This window comes from Habropoda laboriosa, unplaced genomic scaffold, assembly GCF_001263275.1.
Source record: "Habropoda laboriosa isolate 0110345459 unplaced genomic scaffold, ASM126327v1 scaffold33, whole genome shotgun sequence".
NCBI lineage: Eukaryota > Metazoa > Arthropoda > Insecta > Hymenoptera > Apidae > Habropoda > Habropoda laboriosa.
This window is the reverse complement of record NW_017100187.1, coordinates 2,659,328-2,683,512: the sequence shown is the minus strand read 5'-3', so window position 1 is coordinate 2,683,512 and position 24,185 is coordinate 2,659,328. Positions and strand designations below refer to the sequence as shown.

Genomic DNA, 24,185 nt, shown 5'->3' with positions numbered 1-24,185 from the left:
AATTCCTGTGTACACGCGTATCGCGATCTTAACTATCGTCTTTCGTCTCGTCCACGATTTTCCATGTCTAAGAGAGGAAAAGAAACGAGGGGGAGGAGAATGGGAGGAAACGAGAGCAACGAATAAAAGAGGGTTTTTCGTATGATTGGTGGAACCGAGGACGGCGAGAGGTTGCGTTAAGCTGTAATATCATTGGTCCAGTTAAAGCACAAGTATCGGTTGCGGACGTGAACGCGATCCTTGAATGAACTATGGTATTTCGCGGGGACGAGACTAACGGTGATCTAGGTCAAAGAAGGGTCATGAATGGCGTCGCTTGTTGCGAGTGACGTCACGGGGTGCAAATCCCTGCAACTGGGTCACTCGTTGATTCTGTCATGGCCGAAGCTATAAACGGACCAGGGACGTCCTTCCACGTTTCCACGTCTTTCCGTGGATCGTGTTCCGGTACGGACACGTTGCATACGGACCTCCCGGGCCCACCCTTTCCAAAGCGAGAGACCGGAAATGTACGAACTTTTTATCGGGGGAAAGGAAAAATATCTCGTATTAATTGTACAAGGGCGATGGAGGAAAATTCGTTGGGAGAAATGAGGAGGCGGTAAAACGTTGAAGATAGTTTGAATGAAAAACGTTTATTTGAAACGTAAACTACGAGTAGTATCGACATAGGTAATTCTTAATATAAAACATTCAGTCCTGAGAATTTGCATTCTCGCGTTCTCCTTGTTCGTTCGCGTGTTACCCGCGAGAAACATATTTTTTTGCGCATAATACGCGAATACGAATTTCGTAAAGAATACCCCCGTTAGGCTTTCTTTTCTTTTTTCGTTATTTTTAAGTAGGTACGTCACATTTGTTTGACCGTGTGCCAATTATTACGCGACATACCGTGCAACCACGCGGCAGATATTTACAAGGCACTGAAAGATCGCGTATACGTTTCGCGGTTACGTTCGCCTTCACGTAAATGAGAACTTTCGACGATACAGTTTCAAGAAAGGAGTTTCCCCTTTTTTCGCCACTATCGATTGTTCGATTACCGGCAACCACTCGCGATTCCGGCGTGCTGTGCAATCTCCGTGTCTCGTCGTTATTCTTTCCCTCGTAAGATTACGCGCGTGCGAGTGTGTAACGGAGAACGAAAACGAGGTCGAAAACTCAACGGTTCGTTCCTCTTTTTTCGTTCGCGACACTTGCCAAATGGCTGTTAGCACACCGGACCTTGCGAAAGAAGGAAGAAACTTGAGAAACCTTCTCGTACGGCACGCACCCGAATTTTGCCTGTTCTCGGACGAGTGGTTGCGTTGAACGAACGCCGCATTATACAATTTGTGAATCGTGATATGTTTTAAAAGTACCCTTAACGAACAAGTATATTTCTATAATCTATATGGAATATGCACGACCGAACGTCACGTCGGACGGTCAGCGATAGAGATCACGCGAGATCGCGAGTATTTCTTTAATCCTTTTAACGACGTACACTCAATTCCTGTTTTTTCTTTTTTCTTTTTCGTTCAACCCTTTACGATAGAAGAGATTCGTACATTGCGCGATCTCCACACATCCACGTAATTGACTCGTGTATCGTGATTAACGGAGCTCGGTGTTCGCGACGAAATAATACTCTATCGTGAAACAGTATCTCGTTAGAGGCGCGTTCAGAATGGGCCTCGTTGCGAAGTCGGCAAAGAAGGTCCGTGTGTAGTACTTCTTCCTCTTCTTTGTACTTGCGATCCAAACGGATCGCGAATTATAGTCGTCAACTATTGAATTCGCTCGTGCGTAACGTAATTAGTATCGCTAGTGTACAAGTGTGTGTTATCGGATGTACTAATCGTTTCTACAAAAAGGTACATACATATTTGCACGACTACGGTCTTTTTGCTACTCAATCTATTCTCGTTTTACGAACGAGAGACCAACAAACATAAAAAGTCGCGGTACGTCGACGCATCCCTATCTCTACAAATTCTCGCAATTATTCTCCCTCCTATTATCCGCCATCGAAAGAGCACACGATTAGCGAAGCGCAATCGATTTCAGCGAAAGGAAATCACGACGGAGGAAGAAACGCGTCGCATTTACTTTTGCCAATTTCTTTCGTGGAATTGTAAAAGATCCGACGCTTCGTTACCGATATTTCGAGTTTTCTATCATTTTCGCCACGATCGTAATATCACTCTAGATTCGTATACATTTTGATCCACTCGTTTGGTCGAGGTTTAAAAATATAGCGGCAAAGAAACAGCCGCTTGAAAGAAGTAGAGAGAGTAAGAGACAGAGTGAATAGTCTCGATCGCAAAAAATGGTCCAAGAGTGGAGGGTTTGTTTGATTATTCGTGCGATCTACGTGGAAATTACGTAAATGGCACAACAAGACGCAGAATGGAAATGGGATGAGAGTGAATCGGATGAATCGGTCGAGCCAACAAGCAGGTTCGTTTCGAATCAATTTAACGGCATCTATCGGTAAAGACCAACGGGATCCTGACAGGAACACGGCATCGTTAGTTGTTGCGCCACGTTTCTTGGGACCCTCTGTGTTGGCAGCCCCGAAAGGCCTTTCACGTACGTATACGATACCGGGCTGCGTAAAATTCTCTTCGGGCTTTTCTTCGTGTGCTTGTTCTCCTTTCCCTCCCACTTGGAGGATATCTTGAGGGTCTGAAGTGCTCTCCGGAGGGTGTCCGTTGTGCTGGATCTTTTCAGGGAATCGCTGTCGGTGCTGCTGTGGGCGTCTGAGGGGCTCGACGAGTACGAGAGAGATTCGGAATTTCTCGCGACACCTCTCACGTCTCCAGGGCTCCAAGAGCGAGAGGATTTCGCTCGAACACGTTCGGAGATTCTGTGAACGCTGGACAATCGTTCCTGTGAGCAAGTAGGTCGACCTCGAAGACGATCCAAATAGCAGTGAGTCCTCGGCGACCTGGTAGCGCGGCACAATCGCTCGCTACTTCCGCGACGCGACAATCTCTCCGCGCTTCCGGTACTTCCACCAGTGCTGCAACCACTGTCTGTGCTGCTCTCGTCGTCACCAGACTCCTGTTTCGAAGAGCCTGGACCACCGGTAGAATCCATTCGTCTCTTGGAATCGTTCTTTTCATTCTCTCGACGACGATCTTCCTCGGGATCGGTCAACCTCGTCCTGTCCTCCATTCTTGACGATGGACGTAGTCTACCGATTCGATCGAGATCACGAACGAAGATATGCACCGTTCGGCTAGCCAGATCGGAGCCTTGTCGAATACTTTTTAATTAATTGAAATTCACTTGCGTTCGTTCGGTTCGGTTCGGTGAGAACTGCTCGCTGTTACGGTTACTTCTATATGTTGCGTCGTTCCGCGTAGAGTTGCGTAGGGTTAAGAGTTGGCGCGCTTTCAGCAACGCGTACGGTTTTCTCAATTTCACACCGTCACAGTGTTCACACAGTATTGATACAATTTCAGATGAAAATTGTTGCCTTCTTCGTTGTTCTCTTCTCGTTGACTATTTACCTCTCCCCCACTTTCGTTATTATTTCTTCCGTACGTGATCCTCTTTCTTCTCCTTCCTGAGTTACTCACTCGGTGACGAGTATGCGACAGTTAATTTGCAAACACGCGATGTCAATTATACCTGAATGGTAATGTAATTGTATATCTGTCGCTGGTATTTCGCGTGCTATCAAAGGCGTACTGATACTCGTAGATTCGCGGTCTTCCCTTATATACATGTCGCGGGTTCGCAGAGGGTGTGCGCATGTCCTCTCCGCCACGTGAGGGTTCGAGTCGCATCCGCGAGGACGCGGCGGACGCGTTTGCGGATGCTGCGCTCGGAGAACCGAATCAACCGATCGGCTCCAGTCTTCGCTGTCTTCGTTCAACTTCCACTTTCACATACACACACACACACACACACATATCCAACCTCTATTTTAAATCAAAGAGCAGATGGATGGTTCAGTGTACGAAAAGTAGCACAGTGGTTCGATCTCTTAAATATGTAAAACTCGTTCCCTTTTAACCTGGAGCACACGTTCTCAACGACGTGACGAAGAGGAAGCATCGAACCGCGTCTCCGTATAGGGAACGATCGATACGTCGAATGCACTCGACGAAACGAGTTCGTTAAATTTAGCAGCGACGCGACTTAACGGTAGGTTGAAAGAACGACCAGGGGTTGAGAAGAGGGTGGAGGGGAGGGGATGGTAGATAAGGGCAGAAGAGGACGGTAACGGGGACAGCACAAGTATTGTATCGCGTCTCGAAGCAGAGAGGTCGGTGAACCCGACGCGGCGATCGATGCCAAGGGGTGGATGTACCAACCAGGCTGATCGCGTTGTAAGTTTACTCTACGATAGCGAGCATAGAATTCTATTATAAATTATTGCTGCCCCTCCGTGTAAGATGGTTGAACAAGTAGGATAATCGCGACGGGTAAGGGAAGAAAAGCTCTCGGTCTTGGTATTATTATGCTGGCACGTGGTCCACCGGTGTCAAGAATGTTGTAAAGCGAGACACGTTGCCATCGGGAAACGCAACGTGACGATTTGTGTCGATTTGATCGAGAAATTCGTGCACATTAAATCCATCTGTTGGAAATTAACGCGGATTGGACGAGATGGTAACCTGTCCCCTTGCTCGATGTACGTGACTGCGAGGACATTGCATTTACATTTACGTAACGATTTGCATAATTGACTCGTTGTTCGTAAAAACAAAAGCTCCTGGGATGCACCGAACAACTAGCGCGTGCACCCTCCTTCGTCGATTGGCCTTGCCCGATTTACACGAAACGCAACGGTACCTCTTCCCCGTCATCGATGACGAATTTCTCCCTCGAACTTCTGGCCAGATAACAAGCGTCACCGACGCGACGTTGATCCGTTTGACCTTTTCATTTCACAGGCCAATTTCATAATGCCGGCAGTCGCTCTTCGATACGGTATAATACATTCTTACCGTTTATCGAGTGCTCTTTCAGCTATAAGATCGATGAAATGGCGCGTCGATTCAATAGCTCGCAAACTTCTCGCAGCTCGAGCGATAGTTTTGTGAAAAGTCACACACACCGTACGACGTATATATCTTGATTGCCTCAACCAAGCAGAAAATGTGAACGTTTATCTTAGAAAGGATCGTGTCTTGTAAAAATGGCCAAACTTAGAGTCACACTCGCGTAGCACTCTTAATTTGATCAAACACTTGAAAGAATGCGGCACTCTTAACAGAGTGAACACTTCCCTGTACAGAACACGACGATGTGGCAATGTATTTCTCCTAAACATTCTGCAGACATGGTAGTGCATATCAAAGTGCACACTTTTGTACGACATACATAAGTGGGTGTGGACAGCGATTATTCGGAGTATGGTCACGCCTAAGTCCACTTTTACATAATTGGATTTGTAGAGTAACGACGAATTGCATAACGAGATCTGCGCGATAGATTCTCATTAACGAACCAACGAACGAACGAACAAACGAACGAACGAACGAACGAACGAACGAACAAACGAACGAACGAACGAAAGGTTAGATGCGTAAAGTCGAGATCGGCAGAAACTGGTGCAAAAATAGTTGCGTTTGAACGATTTTTATTGATACCGAGTGGTAGAAGTACAGAACATTGATGGAGAATCGAAGCACAAACGATGATACTTCATGGAAATTACAGAGATGCGAGTTATTGACTTTTTCGTGATGAGCAGATGAGTAGTCGATTGATCATTTCGGTTGTTCGGTTGTTTGGTGGATCGATCGATGCCTCCTTTATCGATCATTAGAGGATGTAGCTCTTATAGATGTAGGGTGGCGTGTAACCGGCAATTGGAATTTGTGGGTAGCTAGGATAGAGAACGGGTGCGCCAATGCCGGAGAGAAGAGTTGGTCCCAATGGAGGGGGGAGAGGGGCAGCGATCAAACCACTTGGAGCTGGTGCAGGAGCTGGTGCTGGAGCCGGGACTGGCGATGGTGCAGCCAACGCAACCGCCAACAATCCAGCGAATAACAACTACGTTCAAACAATCTAATTAGGAACAAAATTCTTCCCTCTCTTACCTCTTATTCATCTTCTACTTCCTTCTAGATTCGCACACTAGAGATTCTCACTCACCGTCTTGAACATGGTTACTAGTTCGAAGGTGCGTATACACAACGTACAAGTAGAGAAGACGATTAAACTTGATGAAATCGGAAGGATTCGCAGCTTATATAGGGGAAACTGCGACAAAGATTCTCATCTTTCTACATCCCCCTTCCTTTTGCCCATCGCCGGTGTTCCACGAAGGGCAACAGCCGGTCTTCGGAGCACACACCATGAAAGAGATACTCGCTACCTTCGTATTGGTACCGACGAATTTTTTCCACCGAACGACCAATCGACTTCTCCCTTTATACCACACGAGAAAGGTTTTCCCGCGTGTCGACCAACTGCCGACGGATCGTGGATTTCTTCAAGGTTGCGAGTTTCACGCTGAGACCAGGCGTGTCCCAACAATACCAACCATTTCCTTCTTTTTCAAATCCATGTTCGGATCAATTTTTTACACAAACTGGTTTTCCCCTTTTCATCAGCATCGCACGCCTACCTTGTCCTTGCCGCATCGAAAACCGATCGACGATCCAGAAGTCGTTCGATGACTCGAAAACTGTACGTACACCTGCCCTCGAACTTGCTCGAAATTGTAATTATCAACGTCCGTTCACAAACTTTTATTCTACCCGCCTTTGATGCGTGCTCGGAAAACCTCATTCGGCGCCACGCTTTCTCCTCGACGTTCCTTCGAGGCTCCAAAGAGATACAAATTTGGAAAGCTCGGTGAATTCGAAAATCGGTAATCCGTTTATTAAACGAATTCCCATACACTCCAAGTTGAGATACGAGATACACCCGTTGAAGGGGAAACCGCTTCCCCCTGTCCGGAGACTCGACGAACTTGAACTTGAGAAAAAAGCATTCGCTTTGCCTTGAAGTTGCGCGGCCTTGTTGTAACCGAGAAAAGGACAGAGAAGGGATGCGAATGACCAGATCTCCAGCGAGTGAGAGGCATGTGGGGAATCGATAAAGATCGAATAATAGGGCAAGAAAAACTTTATAGGCAAAAACCGTCTACGATCTCGCCGAGTTTCTTAACGAACCGAATAGGATACTCGGATAAGAAAAAAACGCGGGCGGGGCAATCAAGCGAGACAGAGTAGCGGCAAATGGATTCGAAGGAATGGAGAAGAGAAGACGAAGAGATACGAGATCGCTAGATGAAAAACTGAACGAAAGTAGTTGCAAATAGATAGATAGATCGTGTGGGAAGCACAACGGCCAGCGTGATAACCTTGTTATATGTTCCAACTGGACAAGCACGTACTCCGGAGAGGGTTATATAATTGCTCGGCATGGTTGCTTACGTAATTTGACGTTGCTCGTGGAAATGTTCATCCTGTGCTTCTCTTTCGACCAAGGTCATCGAAATCGATCGATACCTCTATCGCGGCGTGGTAGCCAGCGAAACGCGAGCGATTTGAAAATACGATAGACGAGGAGGAACGCGTGGAGATCGCGGCCCGTAGCGGAGGGAGCGCGTGAAAACGCGCGTCGCATTCCAATGCGAGGCGCAACCAACGAAATTGACACGAACGAAGGTGACCACACCGTCGAGGAGGAGGTCGTGTCTTTCGCAACACGCGCATCCACTTTTCGTAAGTCCACCGCCCCGCTGGCGGTGGACATTGGTATAAAGTGTTGGACACTTGGACGATTCTGCACTCATCGCTCACAAGCTGAACCAATCACAAGCTCAACCATGATCAAGATCGCGGTAAGTCTTTCTACTGTGAACCATGTTTAGATGATACCTAGACGCATAGAATTCTGGGTTTCGCCGATTCGATCCTAATTCACGTTCTCCGTTCTATTTTTCCAGTGTATCGTTGTCCTTATGGCTGCCGCAGCCTCTGCCGGAGTACTATCAGCCCCCCTGGTAGCTGCACCAGCGGCGATAGCTGCACTTCCAGCGCCGATCGTAACTGCCAGGAGCAGTCAAGTGGTCGCTAGGAATTACAACACTTTCGCTGCTGCACCACTAGCAGCTTACGCCGCGGCTCCTGTAGCCGTTCACGCAGCAGCTCCTGTAGCCGTGCATGCAGCGGCCCCGGTAGCCGTCCACGCAGCGGTTCCTGCAGCCATCCATGCACCGCTCACCCTGGCTGCTGCACACGCACCACTGCCATACACCGCACTCCACTACGCCGCTCTATGATCATCGATTACCCTGATACGCTCTACCTGACCCTCTACCTGAGCCATTACCTTTAAGTTTTTTCTTTTTATGGAATAAATTGCAAATTTCAACAAAGTTCTCTTTCGTACGCTTCTTTCGAACTGAAAACCTGATCCTCCCGCTTCCTCCTTCTTCTTATCTCTCTTACGGTGTACTTTTCGGAGGAAAGTTGCTAATTAGAAGTAAATAGAACGGAATTGAGAAGATACAGCTGTTTTCGAGAATCATAAACGGCGAATGATAATAGAAATTACATAGGGGGAAGGCTCAACAGCAATTCCGCTAGATTGCAATCTATGTATTCGTAATCTTTACGGTCCACGGAGATCCTGTCAAAACGTATGCATCGTTCCTGCCATTGTTTCGAAGTAAACAGTGATGCGTCGAAGAATATGCTATCTACTGGATCTATCTGATGGTTACTACATAATGTCCGATTCTTTATTAATCGCACTGTCTCTGTTTAAACTGTTTAAACGATCACGTTAACGATATCCTTTCTTCAGCCTTTGTACACTATGTGTATTAAGAATAACATCTGCTTCCTACGTTATTTAACGAAGGAAACTTCTCTATTGTAATATGTAAAATTGAAATAAACAAATTATACGAACGATACAACCCTTGTTTTATTACTACGCCCATCTTGCCTCGTTTCTCACAGTTATCAGTAAGAAGATTTGCTCGGTCTCTACGAAAATCTGCGGGGTCAAAGGCGAACGTTTGATATGACAATCTATATCGACTAACGAAAGGAAAGTCTTCGTCGAGGAGCAAGTTGACGAATAAGACGGCAGTTCAAGTTGGAAATTCGAGTCACGTTCGATGAACGATCTTCGAAACTTGCGATGTCCCAACAGTCGTTGTAGACGCAGAACGCGCGGTCGCGTTTCGTATTTAGAACGAGCATGAGCCGCACCCAAACATATATCACTGGTCGAAACTGAACCTGAAACGACGTCGATGTCTTCTCGTTATAATTGCGTCAATTTCAGAATCGTGGAAAGCAACTGAAACTACGCCAAAAAATGATAAATAATTGCTCTCCGTTTGCAATCTCCGCGAGGTCCACGTTCACGTGAAGCAGTCACCGTTGCTGACGAGAAGAACTTTCCAAACTATCGTTCATTTTTCCACGCTATTGCTTGTTCAAATTCTCCTCTCTGATATAACACTTCTATTCTTGGCATGTTGTGTAGCTTATGGGACGTCACCGAATGACTATGGTGAAACGATAGAGAAAACGTACCGAACAAAGGACGTTCGAGGACGGCGTATCCGCGGTGAACGACACCGAGTCGCCACCGCGCAACTCCACACCATCAAACGCCACGCGATAAAGAAGCTTATTTGAAGGAATAGGAAAAAAAAAAAAAGTGAAGGTTAGATTCGGGTGTAGAGACAGTTACCGTTGGTAATGCCAGGCGTGGCCTAAAACTGAGCAAAGGTAATCCGGTATGCAGAAGCGTGTTCCTGTCGCATCGTGCCACGAACCAGTGTTGCGAACACCATTTGTAGTGGGAGTATATTCCCGGACGAAACTGAGTATAAAAGAGCTCTAACTAATCCACATGACAGTACAGTTGTCCATTGCTATCCACTCGAAACACCTTCGAAACCTCCAATAAACGAAATGTTCGCCATGAAATTCTTGGTAAGTTGACGAAGAAGCAATACGGTGGTCGCAAGAACTTCACTGGAGCGCGGTGTGATCAATTTTGCATCGTTTCCCTAGCTCCAGATGAAAAAATCTCAAAGATCGAGAATTCTAATATAAAATTGACATGTTTCTCTTGATCAAAGGTTCTCTTCGCCGGTTTGATCGCGGCCTGTTCCGCCGGTTTATTGCCAGCGGCAGTTCCTGCGGCGGTCCCAGCGGCATTCGCGGCACCAGTTCCAGCAGCTCTGACGGTCGGAACCTATGCGACCAGCTACAACGCTCACGCGATTAATCACGCGGTCGCTGCACCGTACATCGCCAGCCCTCTGGTCGCCCACGCCGCCGCTGCTCCATTCGCCTATTCCGGCCTGCCCGCCGCAACGCTGATCGCCGGCAGACGCTGAGAATCCTACCTTTTCAACCTTACCATTCTCGAGGACACCCGTGAAACATCCGGTTGCGTTCGAACGCCCATCCCCAACCGTGAAACAACAGCCTAACCTTCTCGCTACTACCATCCCTCCCCGCCATTCTCACCGAACGAACATCCCGGACCTCGGTGAATGTCGTTGATCTGAAATACAGTAATGGATGCTGGCCACGTTTCCGGATGTTTCCCCTCTCCTCTATTCGTCTCTTTTTCTACCGTTAATCGACAATCTTTGGTTCACTGTTCATTATGCGAAAAATAAAAAAAATTTATCTCCCATAAAAATTTCTCGTTGTTCGCCTCTGTTTTTTCCCCCTATCGCTATAAACGATACATGTAAGTCATTAAATAAGGAGCAAGTTCCTATGGAAACCGTTCAAGTGTATACGTTATGTACCACGCGATCTCGCTCGTGTCGGAGAAAGAAAGGAAGTTGAGGCTGGTAAGACAAATGAGCGAAGGCAAATATCCAAGGCAACCGTGAAACAGACGACAACTCGTTGATTACCGTCGACGATTTCGAGCCTTTCCACGTTCGTGAGTGCGCTCAGGACAAACTCGCCATTTCACAGGAATTTCTCGAGTGTTGCGAGGAAGATAGAACTCGTAGAAAAATAGAGGTGGATAAAAGGTGGTCTAATTTGAATAGTATACCGAGGAGAGCTGGGTAAGAAGAAGTAGAAAAGAGAAGGTCTGAAAAATGCGCGAGATCGCCCATCTTCAAGCTGGTCAATGCGGCAATCAAATAGGAGCTAAGGTATTTCTTACGAGATAACACTTTTTTCTCTCTCTCTCTCTCTTTACGGATCGTCTGGAAAGAAGCAATTTCTGTTAGTTTTGGGAAGTGATTTCCGACGAGCACGGTATCGATCCTACCGGCACGTATCACGGCGATTCAGATCTGCAACTGGAGCGCATAAACGTCTATTACAACGAAGCTTCAGGGGGAAAGTATGTTCCTAGAGCGATTCTGGTCGACCTGGAGCCCGGCACCATGGACGCTGTACGCTCTGGACCGTTCGGTCAGATATTTCGACCGGACAATTTTGTTTTCGGGCAGAGCGGCGCCGGGAATAATTGGGCTAAAGGGCACTACACCGAAGGCGCGGAGCTCGTCGACTCTGTCCTCGATGTTGTACGGAAGGAAGCCGAAAGTTGCGATTGCCTTCAAGGTTTCCAGTTAACCCACTCTCTTGGTGGTGGAACGGGAGCTGGAATGGGGACGTTGCTCATTTCGAAAATTCGAGAAGAGTATCCTGACAGAATTATGATGACCTTCAGCGTGGTACCGTCTCCAAAGGTACTTTATTTCCCCCTCATTTTTCTGTGCGTGTCTGTTCGTCATGCAAAAAGTATGGAAATCTCATTTTTCCGATACATACATAGGTATCAGATACTGTGGTGGAACCGTATAATTGCACTCTATCGGTGCATCAGTTGGTAGAAAATACGGACGAATCGTACTGCATTGACAACGAAGCCCTTTACGATATTTGCTTCCGCACGTTAAAGTTAACCACACCGACCTACGGTGACTTGAATCATTTGGTGAGCGCAACGCTCAGTGGAGTGACCACGTGCCTGAGATTTCCTGGACAACTGAACGCTGACTTGCGTAAACTGGCTGTAAATATGGTACCCTTTCCCCGACTGCATTTCTTTATCCCTGGTTTCGCTCCTTTAACGTCCAGGTATGGTATTATCGCGTAACTCGACGATAATGGCACGATAAATGTTTGTCACTTAACGCCGTGCTATTTCCCTCCTGGGACAGAGGTTCGCAGCAGTACAGAGCCCTCACGGTTCCTGAACTCACGCAGCAAATGTTCGACGCGAAGAACATGATGGCTGCGTGTGATCCCCGTCACGGTCGTTATTTAACGGTGGCAGCCGTTTTTCGAGGAAGAATGTCGATGAAAGAAGTGGACGAGCAGATGCTGAATATTCAGAACAAGAACAGTAGTTATTTCGTGGAATGGATACCGAGCAACGTGAAGACTGCTGTCTGCGATATTCCTCCTCGAGGATTGAAAATGTCTGCAACTTTTATTGGAAACTCTACAGCAATTCAGGTAAGGCAACGATGAGAAGTTATAGAAAATTGGAAAGAACGGTTACACCAACGTTTTATCGTATCGAATTTAGGAATTGTTCAAGAGAGTGTCGGAACAGTTTACCGCGATGTTCAGGCGGAAGGCTTTCCTGCACTGGTACACAGGAGAAGGCATGGATGAAATGGAATTCACCGAGGCTGAAAGTAATATGAACGACTTGGTCTCCGAGTACCAGCAATATCAAGAAGCCACCGCCGACGAAGAGGGCGAATTCGACGAGGAGGAAGAGGGAGAGGGTGATAATCCATGAGATCAGTCGCACCCTTCCGAAACAATACATATATATAGTAGAATTTTCGTTTCTTATAAAAATGTGCATGTCTCATTAATCATCTGTCTCGCAAGTCAACGTTACTGTATCTTCCAAAGAGTATCAACCTACGTTCCTTCAATATACTCTGTGTAAAACATACTAGAACAATCTCTGACAAATTTCTCCCTTGATCCGTTTAGAGGAGAATTTCTCACGCGTCTATATCCGCGGGTTTGCATATCCACCGGCTGGCAAGTGACGCGCTGATCGAGGATCGACCATGAATCATATATCGTCGCGCGAGAAGAATGAAACGATAGCATTGTCATACTCGAGGTGATTCTCGGCTCTTCCACGGGCTGTGGCGTTCTACATTCGATCGGTCGAGGTCCCTCGGAGATTATTACATTCGCGGTTGGCGAGCCACGAACATCGCCGGTTCCTAGCTTTGCAACTTATTTATCGCGTCTATCAATCTCCACGGCTCTTTCTTACGTCCGCGATTCTTTCCACTAGCCTCTCCCATTCCGTTTTTATCCCTTGTTGTTTTCACCGTCGAGCACTCTAACAATACATTGAATTGTATTGAATATGGATTAAACGTGCAATCGTAAGTACGCGTTATGCATCGAACAGGTTTGTGACAAGCGTCGTAACACGTACGTACATATAACATCACGAAAATAGACTGGGACGATCGATTGTTGCGAATTTGTTCCGCGAGGCGACGATAATTCCCACCTATTAGACCGCGACCACGAAAAGAAGCGAATTGTTGAAAGCGTACAGAGTATCGTAATCACCGTGGGCGATAGCCATCGACCGTGATGCAACAACACGGTGCAACACCTTATTTCGAGCAGGCGACGAGCCAACAGTCGAATAAGCAACACGCTTCGGGAACGCGACATTACTTGGAGTCGCCGTGAACCTCGAGTGATTCGATCCCCGACGTACGCTGCTACTTTTATACCGAACCATCATCCGAACCATCGGATGTGACAACCGAGAGGCCAAGGCCTTCCGGATTTTGGCGGTGCTAGGTTCAGAATTATCGACGATCATCTGGCATGCCGGATCTTTTCAAACCGATCGACCTCCGTCGATCAACAACGAAAAGCCGTGGAGATAGCCGCGACGAAGGTCGAGACGAGAGCATATAATAAAAAATGAAAAAATAAACGTTGATCGAGGACGTACTTTGTCGGATGGCCGACGTAAAGAGGGGCATTTACGAAATACGCGACCTTGCTACGAAATACGCGTCCACTCGTTGACAAAGGAGCGAAAAGAAGAGAGAGAGGGAGATTTAGACGAGGTGGACTGGTTCCGGGAGGAACAACAAACGGGAGTTACGAGAACACGCGAAATCGCGTACACTTTCGCAAAACGGTGTCACAACAGTCTTGTTTCTTTCGTAAACGACCCGATAGCCCGGGTACTCGGACGACCCGCGTCGGTATGCGTCGCGACGCACCTCTGTACGGCGCGGAGTGGGCGTTAAAGCTTACCAATTGTTATTCAATCGCGCTGCCGCTGCAAGTAAACACACGGTACAACGTAACGTAACGTCCTTAAGTTCGACGGGTATGGGTACAGAGGTGCGTTACGTCAACGTGGAAATAGAAGCCGGATTACGGGGATGGCATTCGCGTTTATTAATTAGCGAAATGTCGGTTAACTAACTGGAGTTATAATCGAAATACGAGGGGCGTTTGCCCGTTATAGACGGATCCTATGTATAATCGGCCTGATGCGGTCGCATCTCTTCTTCCGAAACAATTCGACGTGCAGACGGAACCGTATCGGTGGACGTAGGGTCGATGATATCGGTAACGAGCAAAGAAAAAATTAAGTACGGGGTCTTTTGGGTACGTTGCACGCGGATCCAGACCGTCCATAGTCCTTGACAATGTTCTCCCCACATGGTGTAGCCGAAAAGAAACTAGTGGAGACCCTGAACTCGTCTAGTTGCAAAGGTAGTGGGAAGTGGTAGGATAGTCTTGTTCAGGACGAGCCAAGTTAAGTCGAGTCGAATGGAATGGAGTGTGTTTGATCGTAGTCCTGGTGGGAGAGGTCAGCTTGCCGGAATAAAAGGACAGCGGCCCGAGTAGTCAAGCATCACTCGTCTCTCAGCAATCTCAGCTGTTCAAGTACGAAGCGTCTTAATCCGTCTTACGTCCAGTAACGACAACAACCACATTTGTAACCATGTACAAATTCGTCGCTCTGTTCGCTCTCTTCGCCTGTGCGTTGGCTGCCCCGGCACCTGAACCTGCACCAGGTCTCTTGGCTGCTCCTGCCGCCATCCATGCGGCTCCTGTGATCGCCGCTGCTCCACTCGCCGTAGCGCACACCGTCCCAGTCGCCACCAGCTACGCCAACACCTACAAAGTATCCGTCAAGAGCCCTCTGATCGCCACTTCTCCCTACATCGCTGCACCCGTGGCCCACGCTGCTGTAGTGAAAACCGGTGCACCAATCGTCGCCGCTGCTCCAGCTGCAACCGTACTTGCTCACGCTCCCATATACACATACTGAAACCACCATGCACCGACGGGTCCACTTCTTCAGCAGCTCTAGTCGACCGTGCTCTTCAGAACGACCACGTCGTTCCTTGAGATCGTGACACCCGGCTCGAGGACACGATTCGAGAATCGACCATTTATCGAGAATAAAATTTTCCTCGCTTTTTCAATTCAAACGTGCAGCTTGTTTTTTCAACCTCTTTCTTCCCCCGCCCTTCCTTTCGTTACACCTTCTTTTTTTTTTCACAGTTTACTCTCTGTTTGGTAACGAACAGCGAATATCTCTCTGAGCGCTAACCATTTAGGTAGAATAAGATTTTTCTAACATCGTTTTGTGCTTAAGAGCCCTGACAAATGGATGAAAATACACCGTAGGAGGTAAAATCGGGGGGGGGGGGGTATGCAGGTGAAATTGCTTGGAAGTTTCGAGACGTTTTACAAGCAGAAAATTTGCTTGGCCTCGAGTCTAAGGACGAGCAAAGTACCTAGGTCGACCCGCGAACCGGTTACAATCACGAAGTCGATTTTTGTCGTCCAAGCAGGCACGCCTTTATCCCTTCCTCTCTTGGGGTAACCGACCAAGGGTTCCGTGTGGAAACTTATTTACAATGTTGTTTTTTCACAGGACATTTTAGTACGCGATAAACGAACACGGAGGAAAATACATTTTGTTACATATAGTATCGTTCGTTAGGAGAAGCCATTTAACGAAAAATCTCGCATATAGCAGCAGTAGGTTCAAAGTATCGATTAACGTTAAACGGATGACAATAAATGTGGATGACAATTTCCATTCTATCCCGGTGGAAATATATTACATCATAAGCTTTCAACCGTCAACCAATCCGACACACGACTCGGGAAATATGAACGGGACGGCGATGCTCATTATCTCTGAGCTTATTCTGCGTGACATTTCACGATAAATCTCTTTGATGTAAAATTGGACATTATAAGACGCGTCGTTTGATTGTTTTGTAAGAGAAAGAAAGAAAATTGACGAAACGTTCCTCTCAATCATCCGGGATGACTGAGATAACAGTCGAGAGGAATATTCCCCCCCCCCATCCGAAAGATTTTTCACGTGCGTACACCGTATTCAAGGTGGAGCAAAGTTGCAGGATAAGTCCCGCCCCTAAAGTCAAAGAGGAATGCAACGCGATGTGTAGGAACTCGCGAACGAGGACGGGTTTCCTTTTTACGGCACCCTCGGGATCTCTATAAGTACGAGAGGTTCGAGAGGATTCTCGGCCAGAAATAAAGGAGCATCCTTCAGGCGTGTGCACAGAAATCTCAGACTCATCATGCTTAGACTCGTGAGTAAAATCTTCGATCCAAATCGTATTATCCTTTTTCCAAACGGCTACCTTATGAAATGAGGATCTTTTTCACAGATCGTTCTCACTATTGCGCTTGCCACGGCTTACGCCGCGCCGACATCTCCGCCAGGAGTTAAAGCAGAAACTGCAGAGGATGAGATTTCCCTAGAAAACCAGACGCCACTTCCAGCACTGGCTCCAGCGTCAGCAGCAGCCTCGACATTGCCCCCTGGACGATCCCCAGCCGCATCTGGAAAAGCTCTGACGACCTTAACCGAGATCAAGACACCAGCCTCGACTACGAAACTGGCGCATTTGGTTGCACCCCTGGCGACACCGATAGCTGCAGCGCCTATCCTCTCGCCTCTGCAGGTCCGTCGAAACTCGACCGAAACCATTCGAAACGTGTCTCCCCACCGAGTTTCTCTTACACGCTCAAGGTAACTCTCTGCTTCCTTTTTCCAGTACGCTTACGCCGTACCGACTCTGACGTCTCTCGAACTAGCACCAGCGCCTTCCACTTACTCGATCGAACAACACGGTTATCGCATTATCTACTGACTTGCCGAACCATGAAAACCACCATCGACGCGAGTCAGACGGTAACTCGACGAACCTAGCGTACCAACCACAGAGCACGGCTTTCCTTCTCACCAGTCATCTCTTCATGTATCGTGTATCGATAAATTCGCTGGACGCGCTGCAGTAATCAATTTAAAATATACATCTTTTCATAAGATCGTAGAAGCTTTGTTCACAGTTACGTGTTCACCTTTTCCTTCCCCCAGCCCTCTCGGCACACGCCGCAATACCTTAGACGTGTAAGAATCGAAATCGAAAGTGAAAATGGATCCTGCTTTCTCTGGGTCGACCCAACTGTTTTCACGCGACGCGTAGGCGACGAATAACAATAGATTTTCAGATTGTAACACGTAATCAATCTGTCGCCGGTAATCCGTGCTATAATTCCGTCTAGATATAGAATATTTCCGATCGTATGAACGCTAATTAGATCAGTTGGTTTTTCCATGTAACTTTCGAAAAAGATAATGCACGGATGCTTTCACCGCACAAGTTGGCAAAACCCCGAGGGTTACGCGACAGGGTGGAAAATCCAGATTATGCAACGGAGCTCGAGCCAACGGCTCTGCGTAGCATCGTGTCCGTTTTCATCGTTCGGTGAAACAACGGCGAATGCAATTTCCGAATCGACGGAAGACCGCAGCAAAGAAAGAAGAAACACTTTCTCCCGGATCTCGATATGGAACAGCATGTTACGAAAATGGCGGTCGAGGAGGCGTTCGAGGACGATCGGTGGCTTCATTGAAAATTTCAGCATCGCCGGTAACACTGCTGAAAATTCGAAGCTTTCGATCGCTTCCAAACACGGAACGCGTTCAGGCTGGACCAATCGTTCCTTCGCTTTCTCGCAGTCGCGGCAATACAGGAGAAATCATCGACTTTCTTACAACCACGGCAAACTCTATGCTTTCCTTACAGATGTCTCGAGGTGTTTAGTATTCTATTCGAGAATCGGCTAGACCGCTAAGGATCGTGTATTCTTAAACGAGGACGCTTCGTGGTCTATGTTACGTAAGTCTATTAACGAAAATTCCGAGTTACACAATGTGCTTGCGTAGATCCGTACGCACCTACGTCGCCTGTTGTCGCGTCATTCGTGTCACCGATACACCGACCCCGATCGATCGGTAAATTAGCATTTGTATTCTTATCACTTTCGATCACAGGCCCAATTTTCCTCCTATTATATCGACCAACATCCCAATATGATACGCGTCGATGAGAATTTTCATCAATCCTACTGTGACTTTTTATTTCGAGAAAAAGTTGTTATAAAATGGAAAGCTGACCAGGTACGAGTGGTGTAATTTGAATCGCGAACCACGGGTTTTGCCGGGAATTTCGTGAGAGCGTCGGGTGCAAGAGCGCTACATACTGCGCGGTTCGAGGAACCTATCCAAAACGGATGTCCGGCAGGTACGATGACTCACGAACGTACCCCACCGTAACTTCTTGTACTACGTCCCAGCATCTCCGAAAAGGTCGTCTATATAAGATACGAATGGCATCGGTGAACGCGCAGAGTAACCTCGTTCATGGAGAAAGCGTTTGGTTAGAGAGCGAAACTCGACGCATCGCAGACGTTCGCCGACAGCCCGCCGGTTATAAAGACCTTTAATTAGCGGCGAGGATTCGATATCTCTGAAAGAAAAGCGACAACGAACAAGGTGAGGAACTAACCTCGTACGTTTCTCCTCGTTATACTTTTTTATCTTTTCCACCTTTTCAACATCCTCAACTTTCTCCGTTTCTTTCGCTCTCCTTTTTCACATCGGAGGTTTACACATACGGATTTCATTGCAGTTGCGTTTAATTAAAACGACGGCTCCTTGTTTCACAGCTGCTCCTCTATTCGATATTCAACGAACGAGAGGTAGAATTTGTTTATGTCGCGCAAATATTGCGCAACAACTTTCACCGCGGTTGAAAATTTTTCAAACGAGCCTAACACTTGAAAGGACGCGCGCTAGTGTGGGCGTGTAAGACGCGGGCTATCACGCGAAGACCAGTTTAGCGACTTTCTCCCGACATCCTCTCGCTTTCGTTGGTCGGTTTGTCGGTCGTCGGTTCCTATTGTTCCAATCCACCGGCAGTCGTAAAGAGGTACCTTTCGTCGCTAGAACAACCTACCGATTGAGCAGTATTTTCGACAGGATGAAGCTGTGGATCCTTGGATTACTCGGTATAGCCGTTCAAATTTCCGCGACTCAAGTACCGGTGAACGCTCCTGATTGGTCGTGGCAAGGCCAAGACACCCTGCCGATCGGTGGATCTGAAAATCCAGGCATAAGGGAGAATGAAGAGGAGAGAGCTATCTCCGGAAATGCAAACATCGAAGTTGTAGAACCACCCGGTGAACAGCGATCGGTGAGTGAACGGATATATCCGTTTTTCTTTTTTTCAAGGAGACATATATCTAATTATCTGCTTCGATTGCAGGTGGAATCGGTGATCGAGGAAATTCTCGTTTCTAATCGACAGGGCCGCAATATCGAGGGTTTCGATCAACTGTACTCAGATCCTGAGGTGAAGAACGCGCTTCAATTAGGGAACGACACGATTGCCCGATCGTACATCCGAGATAAACTGTGCTCTCTTGGACTAATGAACGTAAGTACACGCTGAAACAATTACACGAGCAAGTGGACTGATAGAAAATTATTCGAATGCGTTACACAGTGCGAAAATGTCGAGGGACGTCGTCCGTACTACTCCCCGCATCGTGGTATACACCCTCAAGATATAATTTACGCTCAACCCGTGACCATTAAGCCTGTAGGAAGACCTCTGCCGGCTATTCCAGTGAAAAGACCCTACGGTCTTCCGAGACCCGGACCACCATCCAGCTTTATCTCTTCTGGACCACCGCCAGAAGTGATCTACGGAGCAGGTGGTGCACCACACCCTCCGTCCTTCGCGTCTGCTTCCGGTTTACTCGGCTCCTACCCGTCTTTCAAGAAACCCGGACCTCCTTCGACCTTCCCGTCGAAACCAGTGTTCGAATCAGGTGCTGTAAGCGAAGGATTCGAGTACCAGGGCAACAGTCAGTTCATCGACAAGAAGCAAATTGCACTGAGACCATCTCTGGTGGGCTCTGACCCGGTCCAACAACACGTCCACCATCACTATCATCACAACGAAGGCGCAGGTGGTGGTACAATTAGCGGAGGACCTTCGTTCAGCCCTGGGCCGATCAATCAGGGTGCTACATCCCTCGGTTATGGTAGCAATTACGGAAATATAGGGACAAGCTACGATGTTCCCAGCTCTGGAGTACTCGGTGGAGGATTCCAAGATTTCGACGACTACAAGAAAGCGTTCAAAGTGAAAGGAACGAGCAACGATGTGAGCGGATCAAGCGGATCAAGCGGATCAAGCGGTTCTGCGTCGGCGAGTAGCTACGCCGATCGGTATCCTGTGTACGAGAAACCAACGCGAGATTTCGCTTATGGAAAAACGGAGGCACATAAGACCGGCAAGTACTTCACCGGAGGGAACAACTACGTTTCGCCTAATGCCGTTCATGCATCGTCTAATGACTTCGCTGCCTCTGGAACGACCAACAATAACAACTACTACAATTACTACGGTAACAATAACGAGAACGAAGGGTTTGGAAACGATTATTCTGGGGACTGCGTATGCGTACCGTACGAGCAATGCCAAAGCGAGCACGCTGGTCGTAAAGACGATCTCTTCCTCCCCATCGACCCTCGTAATCTGAATAAAAATATCGAAGCTGAGAATATCGATGGGACCGCCGCGATAGTGATAGAGGAGAATGCTAATGGAACGTCTACCATCGTACGCATACCGAAGAGCAACAAGATCGACTCGATCGAGGCCCAAACTGCCGCCCAAAGTATCGGAGAAGGATCGAAGGTGTCGGAAGAAAATGGTAGGAGCAAGAGGGAAGCAACCAGGGATGTATCGACGAGCATCCAGGGCAGAAAGAAGTCGGACGGAGAAGGGGTAAGAATATTGAAGTGTTCCATAGAGCTTAAGCGTAGAATTATAATCGTGGTATTGTCGTCGTCGTTTCGCGTGCTAATTCCGTGACGATCGAATACGCGTATTTGCTTATATAAACTTGAATAGAGGCTAGTTGAGAGTTTTTATCGTAAAAAGAAAAAAGAAAAGAAAAGCGGAAACTCGGTCTCAATCTGGATGACTGTTCGTCTCTCTGGTTGCAGAGACTCGATGCTAGCGATCTGGACTCTTCGAAATTAAACCTGAAGCCAACCTGGGGGATCAGTTTCGGTCTGCCGCAAACTGGTGGTTCGTACCCTATCGGTCCTCATGGTGGCAATGTCCTGGTAAATCCGTACAATGGGTACGGTTCCGGTGATCAAGGCATAAATTTAGGCCTGGTTTCCGTGAATCCTCTGCTAGCTGTGCAATTCACCAAAGACGAATACGGCGAGAAGGTGGTAAAACCGTTTGTAAATCTCCACGTGACGCCTAATCGAAATATCGTGCAGAAACTCGGTCATATTCTCTCTCACAAGAAGCAAGCGCTGTTCGATGGTTACGGGCCCAACTATGCTCCTCACTATTATCCCCAAAAGCCTGTTGAGATTTACGAGAAACCGTATTACGTGAAACCTCACCATCATCCGTCCCATCATTACGCAAATTCATATCCCCATGAATATTCGGATTACTATCGAGACGGCGATGACGATTACGATTACGATTACGACGAGAGTTATCGCGGTATCGGGCGTAGCAATGCTAACGAAACGCCCGATGCTGATGCAAATGAACGAACAATTCCCAAAGAAAGAACCTCTGGGAAAGTATCGTTTCCGAAGAGAAGAAAGCGTGACGTGCAGTCACAATTACAGAAGGACACAATGGAGGTAAGTATTGGCGCGTATCCAAGTCGAAGGAACTCGAACGTGTGTGATTGAGGAAAAGGTACCGTTTGAGTTTCCCTCGATGTGTCATATGTACCGTAGGTATACTTGTATCTAAGTTACAGTTCGTTCTCTCGATACGACGTACATACATATACCTGAAATGAAAATGTCGTTTCCTCTGTAGAGACAGTATACAGGCTCTCCTCGCGTCTGTGGTCCTGGTTACGTGTGTTGTTCGAGAAGACAGCCGATAAAGAAACCAAGGCCTGGTCAATGTGGAACCAGATACACTCAAGGAATCAATGGAAGAATCAAGACCCCGTCGTACGTCGATGGTGACGCTGAATTTGGTAAGAATTCTCTGTCTTTGTTTCACTTGGTATTCCCTTGGTATTCCCCTGGTATTACTTGCTATAGAATTCAACAATTTCTCTTAAAATAAATTATAAACTTGAATTCGTAGGTGAATATCCTTGGCAAGTCGCCATATTGAAGAAAGACCCAACAGAGAGTGTGTACGTGTGTGGTGGTACACTCATCTCACCTCGACACATTCTCACTGCAGCACATTGCGTGAAAACTTACGCGCCACGAGATCTTCGCGTTCGTTTAGGAGAATGGGACGTGAATCACGATGTTGAGTTCTATCCGTACATCGAACGTGACGTAGCGAACGTCAATGTTCATCCAGAATTCTACGCTGGTACACTTTATAACGATATCGCGATATTGAGGATCGATCATGAGGTCGATTTCCAAAAGAATCCGCACATTAGCCCTGCCTGTCTGCCAGATAAACGCGACGACTTCTCAAGAAGCAGGTAAGACCTTACACGTTATAATTCGTTTATTTTCTATTTTTCTTAAATACATTTTACATTTTTTAAATGTATTCGTTACGACGAAACAGATGTTGGACAACTGGCTGGGGTAAGGACGCCTTCGGGGACTTTGGAAAGTATCAGAATATTTTAAAGGAAGTTGACATACCTGTGGTAAATAACCAAGTGTGCGAGCAGCAAATGAGGAGGACGAGATTAGGACCAAGTTTCAACTTACATCCTGGATTCATTTGCGCTGGTGGAGAAGAAGGAAAAGATGCGTGTAAAGGCGATGGTGGTGGTCCTATGGTTTGCGAACGTAACGGTCACTGGCAATTGGCAGGAATTGTGTCATGGGGTATTGGTTGTGGACAACCAGGCGTTCCCGGTGTATATGCTCGCGTTTCATATTATCTCGACTGGATTAATCAAGTCATTAATCGTTATTAAACCCAAGAAATTTGTTACACAACACTTCGGTACATGATAGCATCTGGTACTTGGAAGACGCACAATTCGATTCTATTCGATTCGATTCGTGTCTGGCGTCATTCGACACGACGCCACACGACTCGGTCTCAATCCTAAGACCGTTCTTTACAAGTAACGACGCGAAATCTGTAGAATTTTATATAACGTATAATTTATAATTTATTGTATTTGCGGCATCGTATGTGTGTATACAGACTTAGGATGTTAAGTAAATTAATTGCAATTATTCTTTTGTATCACTTGAATATTACGCGATAGATATGATACGAATTCGTTGTTCTTGTTAGACGTGATTCGAAATAAGTTCGGATCGTTGAGTAATGCATTTTATTTGCAGTTTGTTTGTTATGTAACTTTTTTTCCAATAAATACAGTAAATTCTCTACAGGAGTCAGTAAGTTTGGATTCTTCAAGTGACAGTATAGACGGTCCTACGCCTAGGCTGCGTTATTGCTGCGCCCATGTTATCTTCGCTTGCAGTCAGTCAAACGTGTAACGCTACACCAGTCGGTTTCCTTTACGCGATTACACGGCTCGACATATCATAATAGAAAAATATCATTTCTTTAATTTTACTTTTCTTCATCTGGAATTTTTTTTAACATGTTGCTGAGATTTTTCTGATCAAAATGATATCAAACACGACATAATTTGAACATTTACTTATTAACACGTTCACTGTCGCGCCAGATTTACAGGTTGCTGTCAGGCGGCCACAAGAAAATACATTTTAAGCATAGGATTATAGTATTATGCTTTATAATCTTTTTTTTTTTCAATTGAAAACAATGTCTAGCTAGCTACGACGTTTAAAATTTTTAGTTGACAACATTTATTTTATTTTAATTATTCTAAACATTTGAG

At 46.8% G+C, this 24,185-nt stretch overlaps 6 protein-coding genes across 6 annotated transcripts; 4 read left to right on the top strand and 2 right to left on the bottom strand.

Annotated features, from left to right (window-relative positions):
- Window positions 1-2,469: 2,469 nt before the first annotated feature.
- LOC108579687 lies at window positions 2,470-3,162 on the bottom strand. The gene has a single exon (XM_017943274.1). The coding sequence runs from the start codon at window positions 3,160-3,162 to the stop codon at window positions 2,470-2,472; it is 693 nt and encodes a 230-aa protein (XP_017798763.1).
- Window positions 3,163-5,687: 2,525 nt separating this feature from the next.
- Window positions 5,688-6,148, bottom strand: LOC108579695 (neuropeptide-like 3). The gene is made up of 2 exons (XM_017943283.1): window positions 6,100-6,148; window positions 5,688-5,997 (listed from the first exon to the last, which is right to left on the bottom strand). The coding sequence occupies exons 1-2, from the start codon at window positions 6,109-6,111 to the stop codon at window positions 5,767-5,769; spliced, it is 243 nt and encodes an 80-aa protein (XP_017798772.1). The 5' UTR covers window positions 6,112-6,148; the 3' UTR covers window positions 5,688-5,766.
- A 3,745-nt stretch (window positions 6,149-9,893) lies between these two features.
- Window positions 9,894-10,442, top strand: LOC108579694. The gene is made up of 2 exons (XM_017943282.1): window positions 9,894-9,914; window positions 10,064-10,442. Exons 1-2 carry the CDS (start codon window positions 9,894-9,896, stop codon window positions 10,322-10,324), a joined length of 282 nt encoding a protein of 93 aa, XP_017798771.1. The 3' UTR covers window positions 10,325-10,442.
- Window positions 10,443-11,050: 608 nt separating this feature from the next.
- LOC108579691 (tubulin beta-4B chain-like) lies at window positions 11,051-12,714 on the top strand. Its single transcript, XM_017943277.1, has 5 exons — window positions 11,051-11,107; window positions 11,186-11,650; window positions 11,737-12,041; window positions 12,125-12,422; window positions 12,496-12,714. The coding sequence occupies exons 1-5, from the start codon at window positions 11,051-11,053 to the stop codon at window positions 12,712-12,714; spliced, it is 1,344 nt and encodes a 447-aa protein (XP_017798766.1).
- Window positions 12,715-16,510: 3,796 nt separating this feature from the next.
- LOC108579693 (alpha-amylase-like) lies at window positions 16,511-17,190 on the top strand. The gene is made up of 3 exons (XM_017943281.1): window positions 16,511-16,561; window positions 16,640-16,936; window positions 17,030-17,190. The coding sequence occupies exons 1-3, from the start codon at window positions 16,550-16,552 to the stop codon at window positions 17,123-17,125; spliced, it is 405 nt and encodes a 134-aa protein (XP_017798770.1). The 5' UTR covers window positions 16,511-16,549; the 3' UTR covers window positions 17,126-17,190.
- Window positions 17,191-19,300: 2,110 nt separating this feature from the next.
- Window positions 19,301-23,279, top strand: LOC108579501. Its single transcript, XM_017943045.1, has 7 exons — window positions 19,301-19,513; window positions 19,586-19,756; window positions 19,826-21,118; window positions 21,340-22,008; window positions 22,193-22,358; window positions 22,472-22,829; window positions 22,919-23,279. The coding sequence occupies exons 1-7, from the start codon at window positions 19,301-19,303 to the stop codon at window positions 23,277-23,279; spliced, it is 3,231 nt and encodes a 1,076-aa protein (XP_017798534.1).
- The last annotated feature ends 906 nt before the right edge of the window (window positions 23,280-24,185 follow it).